Source organism: Diadema antillarum, unplaced genomic scaffold (assembly GCF_040938485.1).
Source record: "Diadema antillarum isolate AM-2024a unplaced genomic scaffold, OU_Dant_1.0 seq00001334_RagTag, whole genome shotgun sequence".
Taxonomy (NCBI): domain Eukaryota; kingdom Metazoa; phylum Echinodermata; class Echinoidea; order Diadematoida; family Diadematidae; genus Diadema; species Diadema antillarum.
The window spans coordinates 418,721-446,619 of record NW_027272104.1 but is presented as its reverse complement, the minus strand read 5'-3'; the positions used below and the strand labels follow the sequence as shown (position 1 = coordinate 446,619).

The 27,899-nt window shown below is 36.5% G+C and overlaps 1 protein-coding gene and 1 long non-coding RNA gene across 2 annotated transcripts in view; both read left to right on the top strand.

Moving 5' to 3' along the window:
- Positions 1 to 369: 369 nt before the first annotated feature.
- On the top strand, positions 370 to 3,507 carry LOC139708407 (uncharacterized). The gene is made up of 3 exons (XR_011709354.1): positions 370 to 798; positions 1,519 to 1,842; positions 3,316 to 3,507. It is a non-coding gene; the product is annotated as an uncharacterized lncRNA (long non-coding RNA).
- Positions 3,508 to 4,650: 1,143 nt separating this feature from the next.
- The window catches only part of LOC139708421 (uncharacterized), a 36,475-nt gene continuing 13,226 nt past the window's right edge, over positions 4,651 to 27,899 (top strand). The window contains exons 1-9 of the mRNA XM_071620372.1: positions 4,651 to 4,847; positions 5,622 to 5,843; positions 6,624 to 6,686; positions 7,017 to 7,079; positions 9,831 to 9,876; positions 10,896 to 10,927; positions 13,516 to 13,578; positions 13,972 to 14,083; positions 14,737 to 14,953. Coding sequence (XP_071476473.1) covers positions 4,721 to 4,847; positions 5,622 to 5,843; positions 6,624 to 6,686; positions 7,017 to 7,079; positions 9,831 to 9,876; positions 10,896 to 10,927; positions 13,516 to 13,578; positions 13,972 to 14,083; positions 14,737 to 14,953 — 945 coding nt within the window. The 5' untranslated portion in view covers positions 4,651 to 4,720. The remainder of the gene's footprint in view (positions 4,848 to 5,621; positions 5,844 to 6,623; positions 6,687 to 7,016; positions 7,080 to 9,830; positions 9,877 to 10,895; positions 10,928 to 13,515; positions 13,579 to 13,971; positions 14,084 to 14,736; positions 14,954 to 27,899) is intronic.

The following is a 27,899-nucleotide window of genomic DNA, read 5'->3' as shown; positions in this document are numbered from 1 at the left end:
ATGTGAAACATACAAATATTCTTATATTTGTAAAGAAAATATCCATTGAATACCATCTTGAAGTGGTTTCTGATTATCTCGTCAATCCTTTTCTTGAACACTCGGAACAATAATGAGGCATTATGACTAAACTTTCACTTCGAATCAAGCACTCATATTCAGGGAGTGGTTGAGTAGATGCGCTGTCTCGCACACGCGCACATCTCGTTAGTGATAATAATATATGCGTTATATAAGCACTGTGTTTTTATCATTATTATTATTATTTTCTCACACCACTTCAACAGACGCAGAATCATCAGCCGTTTTAGTTTTTTCACCGTTATTTTTCACCAACACCTTAACGGGTTTTATACTTGAATGTCTATAGCATGCTAATGCAGTCTTAGTATAGCGTACCCTGTAAATGGATAAAACGTAACGCGTAATAGTAATGTAACGTTGACTTGAAATTTATCTAAATGTCAAATATTGTGCAGACTTAGATATTTTGCATCAAAACCTGAATTGCAACGAGATCCACAGCCAATAGTCATTGGTTATTAATATTTTGCGGCTGAGAGAAGGACCCTTACCTCGCATGGTTGTTTACTGATTCCAACTTGACAGCTTTGCAGGGTTTCACTGCATCGGACAGGAATTTGTCTTTAGTTTTCTACAGTGAAATAGCGATTCGTGGGCTACAACATTAATTTTGGGCGATCGCAGAAACCATGGCTTCCTTTGTGTGGTTGCTGGCTTGTGTCATCTTTGGCAGTTCGTTCGTCACTTCCTGGACGCCAGGAAAAAGCACGATAAGTAGGTATTTTTTCTTGTTATTTCCATGATTGTTATTATATTTCAATCTTTTTCCTCTCCAAAACATGTGCACGTTTATACAACAGTTGTACGTCATACCAAGAAGTTACTAGGCGAGCTCGCATAGAACCTGCTTGGTCATACCCGGAGTCTTCACACTCAAAAGTCTTCATTTCTCCCTAAGCATCAAGCCCACTGCTCGGCTCGCGTGTCAGTGAAGCGGTGTACTCAACGTTTTCTTGAAGCACTGAGAAGTGATAATACAGTTTTATTCTTGGCAAGTAATGGTGCAAAGAAAAAACAACCACAACTGTATATAATGAAACGAAAGCAAGAAAGAATAGAAATTGTATTCTTTCTTTTGGAATGAGCGTACCATCCCTAGCTTAAAGTATGACTTTCCGACAGACCTTAATGACATGGATCATTCGTCGTCTTCAATTCAATTCAATTCAATTCAATTTATGTATTTTCATTCTTCTTTTTTCCAACAGAACATAACACAAGATAAATCAGGTATTACATCATAAACAAAAACATTTGACTTTGCAATAAATAAATGATATCGATAAACATACAGATCGTAAGAGCGTGTTCATCGTCGTGTTCATCTTACCTGTCACCTATATTGCCTACAGATGTGTTAACTTTTGAGCAAAGTATAATAGAAATAGAGATTTTCGACTTTATAATTTACCTTCCTGACGTCTCTATCTCCAGCAGGTTTCCATCTGAACTGCTCCGGGGATCCAATAGACCGAATAATATCGTGCGATTGGAACTGCATCGAAGGCAACCATGTGTGGGTTATACAGGCACCAATTGGACGACGAGTGCTTTTAGAACTTGAACTTATCAATCGCGGAAAAATGGGATTTCGTATTAAGGATGTCTTATCTCATACAACGTCTAAAATCTTGCTGACTGGGAATCGTATTTCGACTTCTCCCATCTTATCATTGTCCCATCAAATGGAGCTATGGATGTGGTATAGTGAATATTTCTACCCAGTAATGTTCAACTTAAAGCTGAAGTGTTACAAGGGTAAGTTATTGTTACTTTATCGTGGTTGTAAATACAAATCGGTGTTGGAATACAGTAGTCTTAATACAACGTCACAGACACACTTGCACATTTTATTCTAGCATGATTGATATCCATCATGAAATAGTAATATGTGCTGTATATGTATACCTTGGTCATCACCACTTAAGAAAGGTAAATGCAAGGTTTTCACAACGCATATAATTGTAAAAGAATATTCGAAGAAAAAACATCTTGCTCTGAAGTAACAAGTATTTGATAGAGAAAATCTATTCATGATCAACACAGTTTTCTACCTGTAAAGCAAAAGTCGTAAACCTGAGGGACTGAATTTAATTACATTTAGAATAATACATCTACCCTGACAACATTATGTTATGAGAAACTCTGTGTATGTGTACTGAGGTAGACAGACAAATTAAATAAATAAGAACAGATATCGACTATAAAGTACCATGTTCTGTCAGGGCAGATATCACATGGCAAATAATTGACCTTCAGCCCTGGTACGGACTTGGGACTCTCACTTGTGGAGAAAAGGACATAATAGATGCTATCTTAATAATACAAAAGGGCATGAGGCTCGTATGCCTGATTGAAATGCAAATTACGTTTTATTACATGGTTTTGTAAAAGAATGCACTGTTCGTGAAAAAAAAAACTGCAGACAGGACGAAATGCTGACAGAAGCGAATGTAAAGATTGAGGAGTCTATTGGTATTGACAATGATTTGCGGACGTGAAAAAACAAACAAACAATACAAACATACTTAAAAACGTATATAAAAAATTATGATAACAGATGGAAGGATAGTAATGATAACAACGATCCACATTACAGATTTATATTTTGGCACAACTTTGGTACATAAACCCGAGCGAAGAAATCGTGGGAATTGTCCATTATAGTGTTTATTTGCTCTTAACTCAACCGAAGAATCCAATTACCTACGGAAGTTGGTGACAGTAATATCTTCTGTAGTTGAGCTATAACGACTTTATCATACACTACAGGATTACGAAGTCGATATGTAAACACATAACCAAACTGTTTGACAATAGTGATGACAATAAATGTGACAATCAATCTCTCAAGAAATATAGCACTGATAAGTTATATTCACAATAATGAGCATTGTCTGACATCTTAGATAAAGAAAACCCCGAAGAACGTAATTTTGAGAATAACTATACAGTTAATGATATTAGATTTTTCCAGAAATTTTTTTATCCCATAATTCCATATCTTGATAACGCTCAATCTTTACTTTCTAAAATTTAAGGTTGAATTGATCACAATAATCATTATAGAGCTCACTGAGGGTATATGAAGTTCTATGTGTTAGTGACTCTAGAAAAGTCATCAGTTGATTAAACATAGAATATCACTGAACATGAAACATAATATCTACAACTCATTTGCAACATCATCAATAAACCAAAGCCTGAAATTAGATCTCATTTATTTTCAAGAATCACCATCTGTGGGACTGGTAGGTGGACCCTCTCCCTTGGAAGGTTTGGTGCTCCTCGAACCAGACAGCTATGTCTGCTATGATGGATTCAACGGCAAAGCTGCCAAACTGATCTGCGGAGAGCTTGGCTACCCAGCGGCAGAAGGATATTCGAATCAGACTTTGCCCAGTACAGCAACACGTAACAAGACTCAGAGGCTGCAATGCACTTGGTGTAATTACTGTAGGACTATTGTACATGTATGCATTCTAGAATAAGAGATGTGTTCTAATTCACTTCTATCAGTATCTATGGCATAGTGTAATAATCAAGAAATTACAAAAAAAAAAACATGATGAAAAAGCCTTTCGTGGAAGCCTAGGAAAGCAATCTTGCCAACTTTGTGCAATCGTCCCATTCCCACTCTCAGAGGCAAAATGCTTCTAATGAGTAATTCATAAGGCCACGTCCCGCGTGTACAGGTGAGAAATCACACTCATGAATGCAAAAGTGTTGTTTCTAAAAGTAAGAATCTTGACTAAGTTATGCGAATAGCTATGTACGGTTAGCTGTATTTAGCGAATGATAATACTCATGATCATTATTACGATAACCGTGATAATAAACATGAGATGTTATGTTAGACATCTCACGTCATTAATGTCGGAATACATCGGTTAGCTCTTTTGCCGGATACTCAATTTTATCTTTGTTAAGAGTGTAAACCATCTTATCCAAGTATGTAAGGAACTGGCATGAACAGAAATGAAAGCCTTTAACCAGCATACAGCAGTGTTAGGTGACATGACACATGAATCGAATTTTCCAAAGGGTTTCATAATTGCAATGTTAAAACATTTGTTTAAGAGAAACAGAAGACGTTTGCTTAACTGTTATCAATATGCACTTTAATTCGTTATCAGAGAGGAGGTGATTGTACTTTTGAACAATATTTCTAAATGGTTTTCGTAATATCACTCGATAGATTCTCTAAATTTACAAAATGTATATTATCTTCATGCAATTGAGTCTGTGGCATGATTTAGCAGGTGTGCATAAATTCGCTGCAAACGATATATTGCTTAAGTGGAGATAATACCGCAGGCTACAAGATTTCCTTATATATTGCTTGTGAAATCTATAGACTTAATTCTTATCGATCCATTATATAATAATATACCAAAAAAGTGCAGCTTAGGGTTGGTCTCATACTACTTTCACAATGAACTCCGTGACAGTTGGATGAGCAAGTTACCCCCATCGCATGATATTCTGTTTCCACGTAGTACCTGGATATCTTATATGCTACTATGGTGACGAACAGACATTTCAGGCTCTACCTAGTCCTGACTTTGAAGTTAATTCCTACGAAGAGTGTGCATCTACGTGTAGAAGACACCCAGTTCGCAATTCCATTGCTGTCATGCATGAGAGAGAATGTACATGTCTTCGACAAATGGGTTATTACAACTTCGTCTCTACCTGTTCAACCTGTTCTCATAATTGGAAATGTGGAAACGAGAGAGGAAATTTCTACCATTTCTTTAACCGTGAGTAAAAGAACAAGATATTCATATTCACAATGAGTAAAAGGTAATGATATTGCTTCTATGAACTCCTGGTCTTGTAACCCTATATACGATTGTCATTAATTGTTTATTGTATATAATGACGTGCATAATTCATTATTTATGCCAATATTTCTTTAAATTCTGTATTGAATATGAAATGCAGTAATAAGACCAGCAAAGACTGAACTGAACTCTCTCCCTCTCAGTCTGATTATAAGTATTTATTTTATGGCATTCACTACCGCCATACGATATGTTTGATTCTGCTGATAATCGCTATATACAACAATAGGTCCTAGATATGACAGCGACCATCAATACCATAACAAGGGTTTATCGCATAGCATCATATGTACTTTTTTTTTTTATAGTACAATCTTAATTTATACAGTCCTTATCATAACGTGATCCCCACAATTTACAACCCTCACTCTTTGCAGCAGCTCTCTCTCATGCATTCTTAAATTTTTGCTCAGAAATTGGGAGACCGTAAAATGATATTTTCAAACATTTCGAACATGCCATACAATGTTATTAAAGAGCACATAAACACAATTATCTTAGATATTTTGCTATTTATTTATGGATACAAAAAAAAAATAACAATTTTAGACACTTAGCTAAATTGCAACAGTCGCACAAATGAATTTTATACAGATGTCCAATTGTTAGTGTTTTTAATCATTTTTATTTATCATTGTTGTAGGTATTCTAGATAGTTTACGAGAAATCATTGCTTTTTTGCTTTGATAGTTTCGGCTGCGGAATGTGGTCATCCTATTCATGTACCTGATGGTGATTGGAACTCTAACATCACGAGGTTCGGGTCCATAATAACTCTCACCTGTCGAGAGGGTTACGTCATCAATGGCAGCGCGACACTTCAGTGTGTTGGGAGACCCGGATGGTCGACTTACTTCCCGGTTTGGAATGATTCAGTGCCGTCTTGTCAGGCAGTCGGAGAAGCAACAATCAGTGTGTTCATATCCAGTAATATATTTGAGTACATTTTGTGGAGCAGGCCTAATCATAATCTAATACAAAAAATCTGCTCTAGTCAACAGCTAGAAGAGCTTGGGTTTAATTTCAATTTATTGATTTAAAAAAAAGAAGAAAATAATGGTTATTTAACATAAAAAAGACAGAATTTTAAAATTACAAGGCGGGTAATCGACGTGCAAAGTTTCGTAGGGATGGAGCTCTCGGGAGGAAGGGAGGGGGAGTGGAATCAGCCCCCCCCCCCCCCCCCCATGCAACATTGCCAAAAATACCAGCCTGATAAGGGTGAAGTCTAAACTATTTAATGTTTTGTGGAGCCTACTATACGAAGACCCTGAATCTTCTCAAAATGTGTAATCACTACTAGACCACACGGCAGACCAACAGTTTAGTGCAAGTAAACGTGCGAAAGAATAATTTTCAAGCTCACCTCCAACTATGCTCCATAGATTTACCCATCCATAAACAGAAATGTGAATACTTTATCGTACAGTCGGTCGAGTAATACAGGATCATATCAGTCCTTTGTAAAGTTCGCACAACCTGCACACTTTACAGTTTCCTTTAGAAAACTACCGAGAGTATACTCATAGAGGAGACTTTACTACCTTTTCCTTTTCTGTACTCTATCATGAAATATATCAAAAGTTCAGTTTGTATAATAATGAACTCTCATATATTTTTCTAATATAAATGTATGTTCCAAATGTAATCTGTGTGGAAAATATATCAAATGAATATGAATACCCATTGCAGGCAGTGATTGGCAAGAAGGAAACATCCGAACACAACTGATCCAAAACACAGACAACATTTCTGGTGAGTGTGATTACAAAGTGCATTGCGAGTGTGTCGTATGCGTACGTATGTTTTGGAAACGCTGGAAAAGAGCACAACTGAATCCGTCTTGTCGTTTGCTTCACTGCTTTTAATATCAAACTGACACGCTTTCTAGAATTATCGTTCCGCATGGAGATAAAACTCGACAACACTTTTTGATGAGTTGTAAGCAAAGGTGGATTTGTGTTTTCTTTATATTAACTAGTATCGAGATTTTGGGTGCAATGAGACTCTTAATTCTGTGAGGTAGTAATCTGTCACTGGTTAGTATTCTACCAACTGTTTTTGTTGTCTTCTTTTCGTTAACAGATGACAGACAGACCACTCCAAAATTAACAACTTCAGCAATGTCAAGAGCTACGTCTTCTTTAAGTAAGTTATGTAAATACCTCAATATGGTATGGTATGGTATGGTATTTATTTCCGTATAAAAATAAAAAACGGGTGGATTGCCCATATTCAGCGTTGCCAACATGGCAACGCTGTTCTTCCATGGGGTCCACATACAATGAGTACAATATTTATGGACACGTACAAAACGAATTATACAGACATGCAGGTGGAAACACATACAGTAAAATGAGGGAGAGAAAAAAGAACAACCGATAACAGAAAAATCTTAAAGGCAATTAGATATAACAATGACCAAATCAGAATATGTTTAGATATAAAATGGAGTGTTTGAAAATAAAATCCTCAAACATATCTATGCAGTGAAAGAAAAACAGATTGTGGTAAAATAATTACTTTGATAAATTTAGATAAAAATACGTAGTAACGAAACAAAAAGTAACTGGAGACTTATGTGAAATGCTTAGATGAATCTATGACAATTTAAGAAAAGTAAAATTCGTGGCAAGTGATATGTCAATTACGGAAAACTAAAGGTGAGGTATATAATGATTGTATCGAAATCAAAGAATAACAATTCAATGGATAAAAACAAATACAATTTGTAAAAAGTTTTAAGAAATATCTTAAAATATGGAATAAGTTGGAAAGCTGATTCAAAATTTCAGATGTCATGAGTTGTTAGAAAAACGAAAATAATAAGATATTATTAACTGATACGGATTGCATACAATGTATATACTTATTTACATGAGGTTAAAATCATAAGTAAATGACAAAAATTCCAAAGCAAATCCAAAGAATAGATAAAACAATTGAAAATTAATACTGGGCATGCAATAGTAGAAGATTTTATATTAGAAGGTAAGGCGTTGTACGCCTTCGCACCTCGATATTTAAAAGACTTCTTTAGGGATTCTGTTCTTGGTTTCGGTAAAAGCAGTTTTTCACCTTGTCGGGAAGAGTAGTGTTGGGGAGCAAAATCGAATTCACTACGTAAATACGAGGGAGTGAGTCCGTGCATAACCTTGTACATGAATATAACAGTATGATGTTGTCTTCTCTTTTCGAGGAATTTCCAGCCCAGTGCATTATGCATTTCGGCGGTAGATACAGATGTTTCTGGCTTTACTCTGAGTATAATACGGGCCGCTCTATTTTGCAATTTTTGAAATTTGTCAACATATTTATTATAGGCTGAGCCATAAATTATGTCACCATAATCAAAATATGGTAAAATAAGGGCTTATACTGAGTTCACCACCGACTCATTCAACGAACGTCTTAATGATCCAAGAAATCCTTCCATTTTATCAGCTTTCTGAAGTAAAGTTTCAATGTGGTGATTCAAACTCAAAGTTTCATCACAAATCAAACCTAAGTACTTAAATTTCCGTACTTGTTTTAGTGGGGATTCATTTAAGACTACATTTAAAACATTTTGTTTAGCTAGCATGTGTTTGCTCCCAATCAGCATGCACTCTGTTTTCTTACAATTGACAGTTAATTTGTTTCTGCTCATCCAGTTGTTTACATTCTCAAGATCAGAATTAAGAGCAGCCTCAATTTTTTTGGTCGATGAGTGTGAAAAACAAGTACAGTGTCATCAGCGTACAACTGGACCTGGCATGATTTAACACAGTCTACTAAATCATTTATATAGATGATAAAGAACAAAGGCCCTAGTAGTGAGCCTTACGGGACTCCGCAAGTAATACTCGATTCGGTAGAAAGTTCCGAATTGACAAGTGTCCTACAGACTCTACCCGCTAAATAGCTTTCCATCCATAGCAATGTTTTACCGCTAATCCCAATGTTTCTAAACTTTTCAAGAAGAATATCCCAATCTACGGTATCAAAGGCTTTTTTTAAAATCGACAAACACCGCCCCTGTGTATTCTTTCCTATCAATTGCGTGGAACCAATCATCCGTTACCTTAATCAGGGTTGTAATTGTTGAGTGTTTTGCACGAAACCCGGACTGTGCTGGTGAGAGGATATTATGTTTATGTAAGTATGAAACTATTTGTCGCTGGACGATGCGTTCTAAGACTTTTGATACACACGGGAGGAGAGAGATGGGCCTGAAATTTGATGGAGTGTCTTTATCACCACTTTTATGTACCGGAATGATTTTAGCAATCTTCCATTGCTTAGGAAATTGGCTAATTATTAAAGAGAAATTCATCAAGTAAGTAATGCTAGGAGCTATGTCATGAGCACATAATTTCAAAACAAAAACCGAGATATCATCTAGTCCCACAGACTTCGTGTTCCTTAAGTTTCGTACAATACCAATAACGTCATTTTCATTAACAGGGGTAAATTCAAAAGGTTCATCTATTGTCTTAGTGATTTCTTGAAAAAACGGAGTATTGGGCAATTTATTTGCAAGATTGCTTCCGACCTTAGCAAAGAAATTATTAGATTTGTCTGCGGTTTTTGAAACATTTACAGAATTTATTGTAGAGTCACCCTTTTTGTTAGGTACGATTGATTTTAAGGTTTTCCAGGTATTTTTTGAGTCATTGCAGTGTGCCAATTTATCAGAGTAGTATTTTTTCTTTGCCTTTGCGATCTCTGCTGTTACTTTGTTACGCAATTTTCTATATTCACACATAAGTTTATCATCATTTAATTGGCAAGCTTTCTTTTTCACTTTGTCACGTTTTTTTTCATGAGTTTATAGATATCAGATTTCATCCAGGGCGAATCCCTATCCCTAATCCTCTTAGTACGCATCGGCATGTGTTTATTTATTACTTTTGACAGAAGGCTCTGCCATGCATCAACGGCTTGATCGATTGTATTGCACTCAGTAAGTTTTGACCAATCCTGTTCACGAACATCGTCCCTAAACTTGTCTGGATCAAGATTTTTGCAATTTCTAAAGGAAATAAGTCTGGAAGTTGAAGTTACTCCACAATTCCAAAATAAATAGCTTATAGAATGATCATTCATACCGTTGTGAGCTACACCAAATTTCTTTACCTTATACGGGCAGTTAGTAATCATGTGATCGATTAAAGTTGCTGAGACGGGAGTGATTCTAGTTGGTGTGGTTTCGTTTATTTGCACCAAACCGAACATATTAATTTCTTGATATCGTTTACTCACAGCTGATAGAGGTTTTGACAGAATATCACAATTCGTGTCACCGACTAGCACTATGTCGAGACTAAGACCGTCTAGGTAATTTATGAAATTTTCATATTGTTTCAATACGTCAGCATTCGAAGAAGGTGGTCTGTACCAAGTTGAAAAAATCACTGGCTTTGAATTTTTCAGATGAATTTTGACCGAGACGATTTCTAATTGACTTATTACATCGTGATTTAGCTCTTCAAAATGGAGTGACTTGTGAATGTAGATCGCTACACCGCCTCCATGCCGATTTCTGTCTTTCCTTAAAAGGGAAAAAATTATTAATTTTAATTTCGGCATCATATATAGAATTGTCAACTTTGGTCTCATTTAATGCTAGCACATGAATATTATTGCATTTCACCAATGACCTAATCTCATCAATATGTTTAAGAATGCTATTCACATTTAGTTGGGCAATTTTGAGACCACACCCATTAAATTCCTTGTAGTTTGAATTATTAGAATTTGATTTACCATGACTGAACTGATTCCTAGACTTAGAAGATGGTTTTTCGACATCTCCTTGGTAAGTATGAAACGGCATTTGTCGAAAAATACATATATTACATTGCCAGTCGATAAACCTTTCCGACGGATCATCATAGCTCTTACCTAACGCACCTGCACATATAATATGAAGCCACCGTTTGCAGTTGGTATATCTTAATCCTTTCTGGTTGTTCTTGACAGGTTTCTTACAGGAAGCCCATGGATATTTGCAAGTATATGACCTAGTTTCCATTCAGATATACAATAGTTATCAGATAAGTGAATAAAAAAAATGATATATAACCATTCACACATAAGAACATTTAAAACATGCATCAATACATAGAAGTAATGCAAAAAACAATAAGATTCATAGGAAGGGCGAGAAAAAAAAATGTAGTTATGGGTTACTGAGATCAGTTCCAAAACCTAACACGAACTGTTTAAATTCCAAAGTAAAGAAAGTCCTGCCGTATCAACTATAAATTCTGCTGAGTTAATCAAAAGAGCAATTACCCAGTTTTGGGGGTTTTGATCAATTTGGGAATTGCGGCCCCGAGTTCGAATAATCAGTTAATAAGTTCGCGGTATTATGGGGCAGGAGAAAAAATGACGGCGAGTTACAGATTAGTCTCGTTGAGTAAACAATCAAGCCCCAAGCAAAGGTTTCGAAACGCCTCTTGGTATCCGCGAGAGACGACTGGGTGACCAATTACAAGTGAGATTGCGCGAGAGATGGCTGAGCAACCAATTACAGGCGAGATAACACATGACAAAACCGCGGGATCCTTGTTCCATGCAAAAGCAGGCAAAAGCAGACTCATCATCCAGTCACCAGCGAATTCAGAAGTGATGAAGCGCGAGATCCTCGTACAACGCAATGCTCGTGGTCTTGGCTGAAGATGGCGCTGATCAAAATAAATAGGGTTCACTTGCGCAATGGCTGGTAACCATGACTCCGTGACGCGAGCTATAGGTGTACGCTTCAGAGCGGATATCGAATCCAAGACGATATGTGGGACAGTGAGGGATCCACAGGAGAAGACAAGCCAGCGTTTACAACACAATAGTGGAGAGCAAGTAGAATACGCTGGTTAATCACTTATTTGGCGACAAAAGGCGATAATAATAGAGAGATTCACGCTCAGCTCAAGTTGTGTAGGACCATCTTCTTCCTGAATACAAGTGATAACAAGTCACCCCTTCCAGCACAAGGAGAAGTTCAATTAAGCGAGCTCAGTTTGTTAAGAGAGGGGCAAGACTGTGCTAATTCGGGCTATGAGTACAATGGAAGAATTTAGTCCCGAGTGAACACGAAGAGAATAGATTCACTTTACGTACTGTTTAACTTGTGCATTTCACTTTCCCTTGTGATTGAGATACGCTTTTTCGACTGTTTATGTATGCAAAGGATGCGGCCATCTCATGCTTCCAAGACATCCCTGAAATTGTTCTTTACTTTGCGGAATAACTCGGATCTCAACCTCGTTAGGCTTTCGTGAATGTAGATTGCCCCGTCCTGCGAGGTCCTCAAGTGTTTACGTTTCTTGTAGATCTGGTCCCTTGTATGATAATTCGTGAATTTGACAATCACTCCCCTGCTTTTCGTTTCTTTACTGGGACCCATTCTGTGACTTCGGTCAATATCCCTTTCGCTGAGTTTGATGCTAAGTTTTTTGTCACACAGAGAGGTTATGGTTTCATTGGTATTTTCGTTCTCTCTTTCCTCCACACCATGAAATACTAAACAGTTTCTGCGCGAGTATTGCTCGGCTTCATCTTGTTGGTCGAGTAGGGTTTGAATTTTGGTCTCCAGAGAAGTAATGAGATTGTCTCGAGATTGTAGCTCGAACTGTATGTATTCACGTATGTTTTCAGTCACCTTTTTGGTGATGATGGGGGTGATTTCTTCAATAAGAGTCCTTTGAAGCGCACTCACCAGTTTGTTGGCAATCTCGTCACTCTCAAGGGCTCTGTTGAGTTCAGTACGTACGGCGTTCGTTAATTCCTCGGTTTGGAGCTTGCTGCGCGTGTTCGGTGTCGGAGCCATGACAGTGATTCGATCCTTTGCAATTTCCAAAAAAATACTGGCTCAATACGTTCAATACGTTCAATTATGGCGAATATTATTTCCATACTAGCTCTCCCTATTCATGCTATTGTTTTCTCACTATAATTACGATTAATAAACAGAAAAAAATATGGGAATTGGGAACATTAGCATTTGAAAAAAAGGTCACACGTAAAATGAAGGCATACTAATGCGCTGTCGTAACATTCATTCCCATTTTAAACTTGAAAGCGGCGTTCAACTGTTACAAATGCATTAATCGAAATATTATTAAACGGACGATCAGTGTGTATAAATGTACACATAATTTTCAATATCTATAGCTAGATATGTATGTTACAAATTTAATTTGTGTGGTAAACGTAAGAAATAAATGAATGAGCACGAATGTCTGTTACAGGTAATGAGTGGCAGAAAGAAACCATTAGCACAGCATCGATACAAACTACAGACAACATTTCTAGTGAGGAAAAGTGCAAGTTGCGTGTATCGCATGTGTGCTTGTCTTTTGGAAATGCTGAAAGAAGAACACATCTATGTCCGTTTCGTCATTTGCTTCCATATCAACAACCTGACATGCTTTCTGGAATTATCTTGACAACACTCTTTTCGAAGAGATAGCAGCAAAGGTGGTTCTATGTTTTCTTCTGTATGAATGGGTATGGAGATTTTGGGCATAAACAGAAGGTAGTATACTGTCACTGGCTTATATACAACCAACCGTCTTTGTTGTCTTCTTTTCGTTAACAGATGACAGACAGATCACTCCAGATTTAACACCTTCAGCAAAGTCAAGAGCTACGTGTCGCATAGGTAAGATGTGTATGTAAGTACATCATCCCATGCAGTGCAATACGTCTGTATAGTGCAGCCTGCATTATTTTGATATTAGCCTTTCCTATTGCCTCCCCCCCCCCTTCACGGGTAGAATCTAAAGACGGAACATTGCAAAATTCATTGGTGTGGTGATTTTGCTTTCTTTTTTTTTCTTCTCTTGTTTTTTTTCGTTGACGAGCCAAATACATGTGGTAACAGAACAAAATAAAAAACGATAAAGAAACAAGTTTAATAACATTAGATTTATTACAAAAAATCGTATATCTAAAAAATTCTGCTTATTTTTTTCTATTCGAAGCGATTCTATTCTTACATTCGTCATTAGATAACAAGGTGTTTAACCTAAGAATTTTAGCAATTGTATTTCAGTGTCTACTTCGACACAGGAGACTAAAGTTATCTACAGCCTGGGAGGCCTTCTGTGTGTTGTTCTCGCGATGCTTGTCTTTACTTGGGTGGCAAGATGCAGGAAAATGAAAAAGTATGTCTTCTGAGTTTAGAATGTCTTAACTGCTTCTCTATACTAAACTTTATCCCTTCCTTAACGAAAATGTGTACAAGCTTGCATTTACAAGGTGCCTGGTTTCCTTCCCGTTTTTGAATAGTGTAGAACAGATTTGCAGGAGGAATGTATCAATGGAAACCTTTATAGACTCTATAGAGTACAGTGGACTCCCGTTTTAACGAAATCCGCCGGACCGGCATTCTCTTATATACGTTATATAGAAATTTCGTTATAAGCGAACAAATAAACAATTACCCCCCCCCCCCCCAAAAAAAAAAAAAAAAAAAACACAAAAAAACAAAACAATAAAAAACAATAAAAAAAAAATGTTGTGTTGCGCCCGAATTTTTATTTCGTTGAAACCAGAATTTCGTTATAACGGGAGTACACTGTAAAACAAAAAACTGAAACCGTAAGCGTAGTTTTACTTTATGTAGCTGTTATGATGACATATCTTGCACACACGCGCGCACACATAGACACAAAGAGTTACTTCGTAATATACGATGCATCTATCTTTAATAATCTTTTGCCTTTCACATAAACACAATAGTTGAATGAATAAACGAAGAATCCAGACAAATTACAGAATGAGTTAATATATCTCAACTGTTTTCACCAAAATGTAGGCACCCACCAGATTCAAACAAGTTGAATGTCCACCAAAATGAGGGACCCTTACAGATGCATCCTATTGACATGTCGCCACCAACGTCAGGCACAACAGCTCATGCTGTTTTATTACACACAACCAGTGCCGACTCTTCCTCAGTGAATCAACCTTTGTCTGAACATCCGGGCCACCTAATCGGAAACGCACATCGCATCTACCAGAACTCAACGGAGGTATAATAGTCAAAAAATCATCCTCTTAATCGCTGTTTATGACTTTTGACAACAATATTTTGCTATGTGATTTGACACCGTATAAGCTTCAATGGCAATAGAAAAAAAAAAAACTTTTTCTTTCCTGCGGAGAGATGAGACATACAATGCGCGTATACATATACGGTGTGTATATGTATGTATACATATATACGTGTATCTACAATATTCATAATCTACCTGCCAGTGTCTGGACCCCTACAAATTATAAAAAAAAGCAGTTTGTGTTTGTGTGTGTGAGTGTTTCCAATGGAGGTGTCCCAATTTTTCAGAAGTACACAATATAGATTGAATAGCCAAACCATTTTGAAGATTTGAATCAGAGTATCCAGCAACTAAACAACAGTAACTGTTCATAGCATAACATAACAAACGGTAAAACGCACGTTTGTGCTGAATACGTTATATCTAGCTCCTTTAAAAAAGAAAATCTTGATTTTTTTTTTTCAGCAATGAATTGTAACTGCATACGTGCTTCTGCCTTACAGAGATCCTCAGGCAAAATATTTTTTGCTTATTGATATCTATATAATATTAATTGGCCTTGACGGAGATACCAGACAATATTGCCCAAAATGAAAGAATATTGCATTATCTCATATCTTCGTGTCAATATGTATTTTAAAGGGACTGTAGAGTACTGGTTGAGGTGAGGATTCATGTTTTTAACATTCCTAAGTGAGAAACCTCTTATGAAATATGAAAGAGCATCTAATTTTAAGAAGGATTCAACGTTTATTTGATGAAAATTGGTTTTCAAATGGCTGACATATTCAAAAAAATGATAATGATAAAAGGATACAGGCCACGCCTTTTGTTAGGATCTCTTTGTTTCACTTTGTTTTTGGAAATCTCAGCCATTTCAAAACCTATTTTCATCAAATAAACTTTGGATACCCCTTAGAATTGCAAGCTCTTTGACATCTCATAGAGTAGTTTCTGAATATCTCGCAAAATGTTAAAAGCTAAATCCTCACCTCGACCAGAAACTGAAGTTTCATCATAATATCTTGAATATGTAATTTCTTTGTAAACTTTCGGTCATTATGTTGAAATGCACACTTTATACCGTACGCTTCGCCGCCTGTCTATTAAATTCTCGCAGATATTGAATATACCGAAATAAACAATATTAGAGAGTTTCTGTGAAATTTGAAAATAAAAAAACCAAGAAAACATGAGAAATATGAATTGGAAAGTACGTCGATCGTGTGCAGTCTTGGCGTAGTACGTAATGCATCGATTTCACGGAGAACGGTGTATTTGTACAGTTTGTGATTAAATCCCGCACAGACAAAATGTGTTTTTCTCATTGACTCCTGTAGGAGATAAGTTTCGTTCAAGTTTACCCGTTTTTGACAAATTCTTAAATAATCTTATTCCCGTGTTTCTGTGATTGATCATAGGGCCCCATATACCCAACATAGACCCCTATTTTCTTTAACAACATTATTTTCAACTTCAGCTTTTTTAAGTTGGGGGGGGGGTTGGGAGGTAACGTACTGATTTTATCAATTTTTGTTGCATGTATCACTTTCTGCTTGTAATAATTATCCCTGTTTAATGTTATCCGAAAGTTACTTTTCTATGCATATAACATCGCTGTTCATATGGTTTCCCTGGACCCCTCGGTAGAACAACAATGTCCTGTAGGCACAGCTGAGAACAATTCAACTGTATTCCACTTGACACTATTTGGCTATCGTTTGTGTATTCCAATGTTGATTTTATGCGAAAAATAGATACAATACAATCAAATACAACACAATACAGTACAATTCTTTACAACAATATTACGATTATAATCGATTTTGATAATCTCTAATCAGCTACTTACGAACAATTCCAAACAGGACTTGGAAAGCATGTCTCCGTTCCAAGCCAACTTGTCTGATGGAATGCTTATCTTGATTTCATTCTTATTCTCATGATCACTATTTGTGGTTATCTATACTATTAGATCGGGGGCCCAGAGGATTTATTCAGCTGAAAAGGGTCACACTTTTTGATGGTCTCATCATATAAGGATATGGCCAAGGGTCAATAAAATGAATTGCTGGCAAGTCACATCCTGTACCGTAAGCCTATAGGGGCCACAAAAAGGGGCCCCTAAAAATGGATTTATTCAGCCGAAGGGGGTCAAAAGTTGGTGGATATTGTTCCTTTGGGTGTACTTATCATGAAAACAGCAATGTCAGCTATTTTATCCTGTACGGGGCCCCAGACAGTAGCCCCAAAGGGGCCCGACCCATATTGTGTTATTCAGCTGAAAAGGGTCAAGGTTTTTCTTTTGCAATGGAAGTAGTACCCATCAGAGATAACCAAAACACCAATGCCAGCTATTTTATCCTGTACGGGGCCCCAGACAGCAGCCCCAAAGTGCCCCACCCCCTATTGGCCCTATAAACACACACACACACACACACACACACACACACACATTGATTGTATTCAGCTGAAAAGGGTCACGGCTAATTTCTTTTGCAATGGAAGTAGTACCCATCAGAGATATCCAAAACACCTATGCCATCCAGTTATTTTGTCCTGTACGTGGCCCTAGACAGCAGCCCCAAAGTGTCCCCCCCCCCCCCCCCATTGTAGCTGTTTGGTTTGGTTTGGTTTGTTTTTTGCCCCCTGAGTAGCCTAATTTTGAAAGGAGTCGTGGCTAACTTCTTTTGCGATGGAAAAAGTACAAACAAGGTACCCAAAACACCAAAGCCAGTTATGATCATGATAATCATACGGCTAATTTCTTTTGCAATAGACGTAGTACGCAAAAGTGATAACCACAGCACCAAAGCGAGTTGTACTATGCTGCACGGGGCCCCAAACAGTATGGCCCCAATGTGCCCCACCCATAAGCTTTTTTTTTTTTCAGCTGAAAGGGGTCATGGCTACTTTCTTTGTTTGCAAAGGAAGGAGTACTCAACAAAGATACCAAAAGCACAAATGCCAGTTATTTTGTCCTTTACGGAGACCACAGTAGCCCAGAAATGCCATCTCATATGATTTTGTTCAGCTGAAAAGGGTCAGGACTATTTCTTTTTTGGCAATTGAATTGGTACAGCTGACATACACCAAACGTCAAGGCCAGCTATTCTGTCCTGTACAATGCCCTACACAGCAGCCCACGATTAAGTGCCCCCATGGGCCATGCCACATGACTTTTTTTTAATTAACTGGAAAGAGTCATTCTAATTCAGTTCAATTCAATTCAATTTTTATTTTCCACTCATGGGGTGGAACACCCTCGTCAGCCAAAGGCTGGTTTTCAGAGGGGTCCACACATATAGATTAAGAATACAAACATTATACGTACAGTATGACAAGGATATACATCACATAATATGCAAAGAGCAAGAAACAAGGTATATGCACCATGATAGCTTGTTTCAGACACAAAAGTAGAAAAGGAAAGAAAAACATTATCTACCAGGCCTTAGATTACAACATAAAGAAAACGGAGAAAAAAATAAAAATAAGGGCATGTGACACTGAATTTCAAATACAGAAGAGAATCGGTATTGCTGAGATATTTTGACTGTGAATTGATGAGTGAAAAAAAGAATGGCTTAAACTCCATCCGGTCAAGCATCCTATATTTATACTTATTTTATATATTTATGTAATTGTTTTTTGAATGTATCAATGGAAACATCAGAAGAAACATGTCGAACTACATCATTCCATAAAGAAGCACCTTTATATACAAAACGTCTTTTACCATAATCTATTTTAGGGCGTGTAACGTTCAATTGCATGTCACCCGACCTTGTGGCATAATGTGATTGACGTACTCTAAAAAGTTGATTCAAATACGGTGGGGCAGTATGATGAACACATCGATACATAACTTGAGCTAAATGCTTTGATCTGCGAATTTGCAATCGATCTAATTTCAATGAAGAATACAATAATCTACTTCGGAATAACTGGTTCACCTTCAACACTGCCCTCAAGGATCGGTTTTGTAGAGATTGCAACTTATCTAAATTTGTTTTGTTGGTGTTTCCCCACACCACAGAACAATAATCAAAATGAGCTTGGATGACAGATTTGTAAAATAATTCAGCTGTTTTCTGAGTAATGAAATATTGTATTCTTTTTAATAGATACAGATTCTTCACTACTTTTGATTTCAGATATTCAATATGTCTATTCCATGATAAATTCTCATCAATATAAACTCCCAAATATTTACAAACATTCACTTTCTTAATAGGTGTGTCATTTATATACACAGAGGAATCACCACTTATATTGTTCCATTTCTTCAATCTTTGTTTACTACCAATTAACATATTTTCACACTTTGCAACATTTAAAACCAACTTGTTAACGTTCAACCACTTTGAAATAATCTTCAAATCATAATTCATCATTTCATATATTACGTTTGGGTCCTTATTTGAATAAAACAAACACGTGTCATCTGCATATAAAGACAGTTTACACTTTTGTACTTTGATAGGGAGGTCATTTGTATATAATAGAAATAATAGCGGCCCGAGGAGCGAGCCTTGGGGTACACCACAGGTTACATTTCTCACAGAGGATGAAATGCCATTTATACATGTAAATTGTTTTCTTTGACAGCACAAATAATTTTCGAACCACTTTACTTCTTTATCATCAAAACCATACAATTTCAATTTATGCAATAATATTGCGTGATCCACAGTGGCCGTTTCATTCCGTGCGGTCCATTGATGGATGCGGGCGCTTTGTTCGGGTTCCCAATTCGATGCGAACGGTCTATGTCACTTGCTGTCATGGTAACCCCCAGCCGCTTGTTGACAATGTCGCAGACAATGTCATCTGTGGATTCCTTTGCACTTTCGGCGATCCCGAAGAACTGGAGGCAGTTTCTTCTCAAGTATTGCTCGAGCTCATCCGAGGAGTGACGAAGATTGCCGAGTTCGCTCTGCTGCCTGTCAACAATACTCCTGAGACTCTTGATCTCCTGCGCCAAAGTTGTGTTCTCGCGTTCCAAATCCATGAGCTTGCTTTGCTGCTCATCCAGGCGATCGTGCAATTTGGAGAATTCCTTTTGGACTGAATCCTCAATTGTTGCTTGAATAGAACGAAGCATATCCTTGTTCTCTGCTTTAAAGCGCGCGAACATCTCCTCAATCAGCCTTTGTGTTGATTCTTGTGTTGATTCGTCAGTCGCCATTTTGGAAATAGAGTTCCCGAATGTAATTGATGTAAACACAGAACTTTGATAAGCAGTACAGGATACAGTTACACTTCAGTGTTAATTGAAATTGAATTGTCAAATTTCTATTGGTCACGCACCAAATAGTGAAACAACTGCTGAATGTGTAATTTTATTCAGGAAACTTGTCTTCGGGGTCGGCATTATCCAAAAGGAGCATCAGTTTCCAAAGTGACCAGGTACTTGGGGTACAGCAAAGTTGCAAATAAAGTATGTGCGTATAGCATATATCCGGTATGAGGTTGCAAATTATGACAGTCTCAGTCTCAATAGATGAAGTTCACAACAGAGATGCCCATAAACACCAAAGTCGGCCATTTTATTCTGTACATGCTGAATACGGGGCCCCTGCAAGTAGACAAGAAGTACCCCCATATGACTTTAAAGAGAATCATGGCTAGTTTCTTTTTCAATGGAAGTTGTAGACAAGAGTGATACCCTACACACTGAAGCCAGTATTTTTAGGTTCTATAAAAAACGGGGCCAAAGACAGTTGCCCAAAGGTGCTCAACCCATATATGGTGTATTCACTAGTATTCATCTTTAAGAGTAATGGTTAATTTTATTACAATGGAAATAGTACTCAACAGGGATACCCGGAACACCAAAGCCAGTTATTCAATCTTACATAGTACCACTGAATATCCCCCTCCTTCTGTTTTTAATTATCTATAATAATGATAATAGTAGTAGTAATGATAATGATGATGATAATAATGATGATAATAATAATAATCATCATCATCATCATCATCATCATTATCATGGCTAATTTGTTTTGCAATGGAAGTAGTACACAACAGCTGAGATACACGAAACAACAAAGCCAATTATTTTATCTTGTCATGGGCCCTGTTGCATAAAATCCTTACCGCTGGACTTACCGCTCATTTCGAGCGGTAAGTCTTCAAATTAGCGGTAAATTTTATAATCCTTGTTGATGATTGGCTGTGATGCCTAATTTTTACGGTAGTTACCATTGAAATTCAATGGTAAGTTTTATGCAACGGGCCACTGGTCTCGAGACATTAGCCCAGAAGTGTCCCAAATGGTTTTCAGCAAAATGTCATGACTATTTTCTTGTGAGATGGAAGTGGCACACAACTGAGATATGCAGAACACGAAAGCCAGTTTTTCTTCCAACATTTGGCCACAGACAGCAGCCCAAAATTGCCCTACTGGAGTTGTAAAAAGAGTCATGGCCAATTTCTTTTGCAATAAGCCAGTTCGGAGATAGCTCATGTGCACATGGGTACAAACAAATGACCTTTCATTTTCTCAGTTGGTTAGGCACTTCACTCAATTCAAAGCGACATAATGCAGCAGCTTGCCCAACATAGCAATTTATGGAACTCGTATTCTAACAAAGAATGAACCTGTGAATATGAAGTGACCAGAATGGTTCGTCAATCAACACTTTGGGAAGCATCTATTTCATTGTGGTGTTTTGAATACATAAACAACCTTTATTTTGTCTGTTAACAATGCCAAATACCAGGCTTGCTGTCAGGTGGATGTACTGGCAGGCACCATTTATAAGGACCATGAATAATCATAGCATATTATACAGATGCTTATCTCAGTGAAATTAAAAACCAACCTGTCTCTCGGTACAAATGACCTTTTTCTGCTCATGCTCAAACTGGAACCCCGGACTGGCTTATTGAAGTAGAACACAACGGAGATACTCAAAACACCAAAGCCAGTCATTTCATCCTGTACGGGGTCCCAATCAGTAGCCAAGAAGTGTCCCCTATGATTTCTAAAATGGAGTCATGATGAATTTCTTGATTTCCTGGACTACATTCATCAGAAAAATTTTGTAGATTGAATTACTTTCATGCTCACGATGTTTCTTTCCTATGTTCTTTCCAGGGCATAAGAACTCCACTTCCCTATTTATACCTTCAAGGTTATTGAGATGATAACAATCTAGTCCAATTCAGACCTGTCAGTTATCATCAGTTTTGCTTCTCGATATTTTTGATCTCTTCTGGCAAACATTTTCCAGCGTATCGTTACGTTCGATTTTAGAGCGGCGAGAGCGGAAGACGTGCGTAATTGAGTCTGGGAAAGCGTAGGAACAGCGTGGCTAAAGCGGCCAACAGCGTTATCAAAGCAGGAATGAAGCGTCGTAGGAACAGGCCTTGATTTTATACGAGAGTAGAGAACTTAGTGAGAGCGTCGTTAAAGGAAGGTCGTGCTTTGATCAAGAAAGCGGCGCAGCAGCGGGACCACGTCTGTTAAGGTCTTAAAGTGTAACCCGGTCTTAAAGTGTAACTCGGTGCCTAGGCTTCTGAAAATGTGTCTCGCATATAGAGCGCCACCTGTGATTTTGGATAAGTTTATAGGCCAGTTCTTTCTGTCGTCTGCTCACACACCATCCGTGGTTTTGAGTACGTTATCAGCCAGTTCTTTCCGTCTTCCGCTCGCTTGCTATAAGAATTGCACTTTGAAAGTTTCGAAAATTAATTGCAGAGTATTGTTATTGTGGTGTTTGTTCCTGTTTACATCGTGATTTGAGTGTCAGTGTCAACCACGTCCAGGCAGAAAATCAGATGATGAGGGCGAAGCCAAAGGCTCGGCGAATGGCAAGAAGATGGACAGTCATTTGCGTGTCGAGGCAGTGGTGATGCTGGCATTCCAGCTGCAGTATTTCAAATCCAACCTACTCGGCGTTAGCATTCCAGACTCAGTTTTTGTACTTGTTGTAGTAGTGTGTAATGATATAAAAAGCAATGGATTGTACATAGGACTATAATCATATCGATGATTGTTCAACTTGAGTTGTTTTCAGTTGCCAAATAACCTCTGTGACTCGGAAGTCATTCTGACTGGGACTGTAACAAGTCTCCCAATCTTGCCATTTCTGATGTATACATGCATGTATATGTTAATTACGCAGCTATTCCACTGCCAGTTTGACCTATTCAGCATTCTGGTATTCCAAGCTGTAGTATTGTATTTGTTGTAGTAGTGTGTGACTGTATCTAGATAAACTAATAATCTGTACATATTCTATGATCGTCAAAATTTACAATATAAGTTGCATTCAGTTGCCAAAGTATCCTCTATGAAAATTTTTCTATTTAAACATTTGTTAAATATCTACTTTGGAGAGTCATTGTACCTGAGAGTGTGACAAGGTTTCAATCTTGCCATTTCTATAATCATTTATTTCACGATTTCACGGGTATTTCAGCTTTTTATCAGCAAGTATTTGTTTTTCCATATAATTCCTTTTTTTATTTGATGCATTAGTGTGTAAAAATATTGTATGTAAATGTTCACTGTTACCATTAGACACAAGCAAATTCGGAATTTGTAATAGGTTGGGTTTTTGCTCTTTTTGTTCTCAGTGTCTTAATAAATATTCGCTAAAGATATTTTCTCAGCTTTTGAGTAATCATAATGGAATCTTACACATTAGAGCCTTTGAGGGCAGATTTAGAAACATATAATATGAATTGCATCGTCGAAAAGGGCATTATCAGTGATGGCATATGACGCTATACTGTCGATGTGTAATTCAAAAGAAATTAGTGTGGCAATCCTCCCCTCCCAAACAGTGCTCAGGAGGGGACTGTGAAATGGGCTCCATAACATACGTGTGTGCAATGTTTCCCTTGAACTATCAATTCAATTCAATTCATTTATTTTCATTCTTCTTTTTTCTTTTTCAACAAAAACATAACACAAGATAAATCAGGTTTTACATCATAAACAAAGAACATTTGTCTTAATCAATAAATGGTATCAATAAACATAGGAGCGCATACTGGCAAAAAAAAATAATACAAAGTCATGCTTCAGTTGAAAAAAAAGGAAGAAAGAATAGAGAGGTCCACTAAAAAGCAAAGCTTGTAGATTGTGAACCACTCATAAAACCTATAAATTACTTATTTACAAACACTTGTGACGAATATAATATACGACAGGACGGGACAAAACAGAAGAAACGCAACAACATGACACAACTTGCCAGAATAGATGAAAAGTATGGAAGGAAAGAAAGAAGAAAAGAGAGAATGAGAGAATACCTACACGCTGAATAAGGGAAATGGAACAGAGGATGGTAGAGAATGTGCTTCATAGAGTTGGTGCTGCATGCAGCTGAGCAAGGATTGTAATGGCTACTTCTTTACGTAATAATAAATTCAGTGTTTGGATGATTGGTGGGTGGATGATGAACTCTGAGGTTAACAAAAACTATAGCTGTTAATGGAAAAAAAACATGTCAGGGAGGATTTAATAAAAAAAGTTTCAACTTGCGCTTAAAAGAATACAAAGATGGGGAATTTTTTATTTCACAGCTCAGTGAGTTCCAAAATCTAGGACCAGTGTATATAAATGTATTCTGAGCCAATAAAGTTCTCAGGAGGGGTAAATGAAACTCATTAGATTGTCTAGTGGGATAATCATGAAAAGACTGGTTCCGTGGGAACATTGAATTAAAAATACTGGGAAGTGCATTTACATTGTAATTAAACATAAACTGACCAAGTTGAAAAGAATACAAATCTTTAATTTTCAAAATCTCATGTTTAATAAATAATGGCTCTGTATGGGAACGTGGCGGGACGCCACAAATAATACGAATAACCTTTTTTTGTAACAAAAGTAATTTATCTAGTAAGTTTTGATGGGCACTACCCCACGCTAGGAGTCCGTAATTAAGATAAGGTAAAATTAGAGAAAAATACAACGTCAACAAAGAGGACAATGGAATATAAAACTTGAGTCTATTAATAATACCAATATTGCGTGAAATTATTGTACTAATGTTAGTAATATGCGGCCTCCACGAAAGTTTATCATCCACTGTGATACCAAGGAATTTTATATGAGGAACTCGTTCTAACAAAGTGTTATCAAGAACAATACCTGTGTCTAAATCTTCTAAAGAATTACTAAAAAACATGTACTTAGTTTTCTGAAGATTAAGAGATAATTTATTAGCTCTTATCCACTGAGTTACTTTTTTCAATTCAGAATTAACTATGCGTACAAGAGTATCTGGATTTTGGTGAGAAAAGAAAATATTTGAATCGTCAGCAAAAAGTATAAATGAGAGTATGTCAGATGATCTACAAAAGTCATTAATATAAATGATAAAAAGTAAAGGTCCTAATAAACTACCCTGTGGGACGCCACATTTAATGAATTCTAAACTCGAGCTGTACTCGTTCAGAGATACATATTGTTTTCGGTTTTGTAGGTAACTCCTGAACCACTCCAAGGCCTTCCCGCGTATTCCATAATGAGACAGTTAATAAAGTAATATTTCATGATTAATTGTATCGAAGGCCTTGGAGAAGTCCAGGAAGATACCAATAAGATGAGAATGATTATCAATAGTGTGCGCAGCGTGGTCAATAAACTTTAAAAGAGCATGAATGGTGCTATGTTTCTGACGGAACCCAAATTGAGAATTTGTAAAAACATTATGCAAATTCAAAAAATTAATTGTTCTTGTAAATATCAATTTTTCCAATATTTTAGATAGAGATGAAAGCAAAGAAATAGGTCTATAATTACATATATCAGAATCATCTCCTTTTTTGAATAAAGGGAAAACCTTAGCTATTTTCATAAAATCAGGAAAAACACCACTTGATAAGGATTTATTGAAAATATATGAAAGTGGGTCTGCAATTGAAGATATAATCCCCTTTAAAATAAAATTACTGATATCGTCATGACCGGCACTTCGCTTGTTATTCATTGCGGTAACAATATCTATTATTTCATATTTTGTTGTTGGAACAAAAAAAATAGAACTGGAATTGGATTGACCTAAAAATTCAGAAAAATGTATATTTGACTGCGGTATTTTTTCTGCCAAATTCTCTCCAATCATTGAAAAATAAGAGTTAAAAATATTGACTATATCATTAGGATCTTCAAAAACTTTATTATCATGTCTTATTTTTATAATTTCTGATTTCTTTTTTGATATATTCATAGCCTGCTTCAACACCTTCCATGTATTTTTCATATCATGTTTATATTTTTCTAACTGAATCATATAATATTTTCTCTTTTCCAATCGTATAATCTTCGTTAAAATATTTTTATACGAAGTGTATTTATATTTTAACTTCTCAGTTTTTTTCATTTTGAATTTATAATATAACCTATTTTTCCTATTTATTGAACGAAGAAGAGATTTTGTAATCCATGGTAATTTGGGGGACGTTTTATAATTAACTGACTTTTCTTTTAATCTGGGAATATATTCATCTAAATGTCTATTAACTATCCCTGAAAAATTCTCAAACGATACATTTATATCATCATTATCATAAACACTAGACCAATCAACCCTGTCTAGGTTAGCACCAAGACTAGCCAAATTTTCTGGTGTAGCTCTACGTCTGGATGAAAAAGAATGAAACTTATCAACACAATGTTTAAGGTCAAAACATGCTATAATGGGGAAATGATCAGTAATATCAGATAAAATTATGGAAGAATTTAAAATCTGCACGGAATTAGTAAAAATATTATCAAGGAGGGTGGCGGAATGATTTGTAACACGAGTTGGCTTCGAAATTAATGGCAAAAAAGAAGCTGACAAAAACATTTCAAGAAATTCTTGAGATGTATTATCATCATTCTTAACCAAATCAATGTTAAAATCACCCATTATGAAAATATTTTTATTAATAAAATGGGGTTTTTTTAATAAGTTTGATATACAATCCAGAAAATCTTTAGGACTTGAACTTGGGGGTCTATAAACAATACCAATCATAATATTTTTACTTTGCGGAATGATTATTTCCACAAACAGGGACTCTAAAGTATCATTCATAATATTGAATTCATCACAAACACCATATTCAAATTTTTGAGATAAATATAACGCAACTCCACCACCCGTCCTGTTCCCTCTGTTATTGACAATAAAATCATAACCATTTAATGCATACGGCAAATTATCATCAGATGATAACCATGTTTCAGATAAGCCTATCACTGAAATTTGATGTTTATTTTGGTTATCTAATAATATCTGTAATTCATCAAAATGTTTATTAATACTCCTTATATTCAGATGTAACATAGAAAAAGTGCATTGTGAAAAACTCTTTGTAAAATCTTTGAATTGATCAACAGTGACATACTTAGAAGGAGTTGGAGTTAAGTCATGTTCAAAATCAAAAGCATTATATAAATCTTTTGAAGATGCGTTAACATTGTTGGCAATAAAATTATCAAAAAAAGCAGACGAATGTAACTGAGTACGACTTAATTCCGAAGGGAAGCTTCTAAACAAATCAAAGAGTTCATCATCATCAAGGGAATCAAATGCTGCATTGAGTCGATTAGCCATAAGGAGAGTCATAAAGTATATGAAGGCATGTCAACTGACGAGTTTGTAAAGGAATGAAATATAATGGCACAAGGGAAGCACTAACAGCCCCGGGTTCACGGATAGTACAGCGAGTAGGCAAATTCACATGGAGATAGATTTCTGGCAACATAAACAAAAACATAAAATACATAAACAGCATAGGAAAAGAACATAAATTACATAAACAACATAGGTAGAAAGCGTACACACAATCAGTCAAAGTCTGTAGGAGAACTTTGACTGGACCAGTACAAAGCATGTAAACGGACATAGAAATAGCTCCCGAATTTGAACAGATTTGCTGTTTGTAGGAAATAGTTATGAATGTT